Consider the following 1,972-nt stretch of genomic DNA (forward strand, 5'->3'; position numbering starts at 1 on the left):
CTCTACTCTATAATGAAGTTTTCAAACTGCGAATACGAACACAAATAAATAGTAAAACCATCTCATTTCTTATTGATCACTAACCCAGAATTCTTTATGGTTATATTTAAAATAATAAGACATAAGTAAAGACTGTGTACAAATGCGGACTCTGAAAAAGGAACTCTTCAGTTTCACATCTTCTATTTGTATGTCAATCTCTTCCTGTTCTCTTCCAGCTAGCATTAACATTGTTTTCCCAAGGTTTATTTGTAAGCCATGTTCTTTTAATACATTATTCCAGAGGTTAATCATGTTTGCAAACTGCTGCAAATCTTCTTCCATCAATCCCACGTCGTCAGCATAGATAAAAGTGGCATAGTTCCCTCTGTCTCCGCTTCTTTGTTCCACTACTTTCACGACTTGATCCATCAACAGTATAAATAAAAGTGGTGATATTACGCTACCCTACCTCACACCAGATGTTACATAAAACCACTTTTCTTCCTTTGCAACTGGTCTTACTAATGTTTCGTTGCTGACATAAAAGCCTTTAATTGCTCTTTCCAGCTTTGGGGGAATTTGATATTCAGCTTTCCTCATCGCTCTCCGTAACATCTGCCTGGGTACTCTGTCGAATGCTTTTTCTAGATCCAATAAAGCCACATACTTCTTGATGTCCCATTCCCAGGATTTTTCTATGATAATTTTTAGGGCGAAAACTAAATCTGTCGTCCCGCGTCCTGGTCCAAATCCTTGCTGGGCTTCATGTAATACATCTTCCACTATACATCGTAATTTCTTCTCAGGAATTCTCTCATAAATTTTTCCTAAATGTGAAAGTTATACCTCTGTAGTTTAAGCAATTCGTTCTGTCACCTTTTTTGAAGACAGGGGGTGTATCACAGCTTTATTCCAATCTTGTGGTATGTCTCCAGCATCCCATGCCGCATTGAATAGTCTAGTAAGTATATTAATTCCTGCTATCCCCCCAAACTTAAATATCTCGCAAGGTATACCATCATATCCAGTAGCTTTGTTATTACGCATTTTCAATAGAGAATATTTAACATCTGATACCGTAATCCTATCTACCATGTCTCCCGTCAATTGCTCATCAAACTCTACTTCTTCTTCTTCTTCCTCTTCTGTTGTTCCTCCATTTTCTGGTTAACATGTAGAATTCAGGAAATACTTGCCTAATCTAGCGAGATTTGGCAATTTGTTTTCTTGCTATAGTGATTCTTAACCTTGATATTTCAGAAAAAAAAATTCGTACCACCTTCCACTATTCAGTGCAAACATATGAAAAGGAATAGTGATACAAACCTTGCTTTGCTTTCTCATGGTAGATATACAGTACAATAACACTGGCTATCAGGTCTAGAACTCCGAGATTTAAAGGTCAACTGAGAGGATATCGGGTTTCTTAATATTTTGTTATTTCATGTATGAAAATATAACTTAGAAGAAACTAAAACACTAAAATGCACGTTTCTAGCATTTTAAAGAAAATAGAACACTAAAATGCACGTTTCTAGCATTTTATAGTTTTGATTTTATCCAAATAGCACGATCTTAAAAGTGCCTGATAGCAGACTAACTTTTCAATGTCGTAGTTACATTTTCCACCGCTAGGGTAACTGATGACGTCGGTAGTGTTGTTTACATTCTCGGACATGGCCACGAACATGATGGGAATTTCACATCGAGTGAATAATATTTATCGGATTTGGAGGCCCTCTCGTATTCCAATGCGGGTACGGTACAAGGAATAGTGATACAAATCAATTCGGATATCCAAACCAATTCAGATATCCAAACCAATTCGGATATCCAAACAAGACTCAACTGACAAAGAACACGTCGAGAACAAGGAATCTTCAGAGGATGAACGCCCAGAACAAGCAGGGGATAAGGCCTACCATTTCATGGCTTCAGACCTTCATACGCATGTCTGATGACAAACCAACGAAATCGTGTGTCTGGTGTG

At 37.5% G+C, this 1,972-nt stretch overlaps 1 protein-coding gene across 1 annotated transcript; it reads right to left on the minus strand.

Annotated features, from left to right (window-relative positions):
- Nucleotides 1-447: 447 nt before the first annotated feature.
- LOC143029955 (uncharacterized) lies at nt 448-1,660 on the minus strand. The gene is made up of 3 exons (XM_076193166.1): nt 1,603-1,660; nt 1,309-1,362; nt 448-809 (listed from the first exon to the last, which is right to left on the minus strand). Exons 1-3 carry the CDS (start codon nt 1,658-1,660, stop codon nt 448-450), a joined length of 474 nt encoding a protein of 157 aa, XP_076049281.1.
- Nucleotides 1,661-1,972: the final 312 nt, after the last annotated feature.

The sequence above is a fragment of the Oratosquilla oratoria genome, chromosome 11 (assembly GCF_046742065.1).
Source record: "Oratosquilla oratoria isolate Oo_2021 chromosome 11, ASM4674206v1, whole genome shotgun sequence".
NCBI classification, from domain to species: domain Eukaryota; kingdom Metazoa; phylum Arthropoda; class Malacostraca; order Stomatopoda; family Squillidae; genus Oratosquilla; species Oratosquilla oratoria.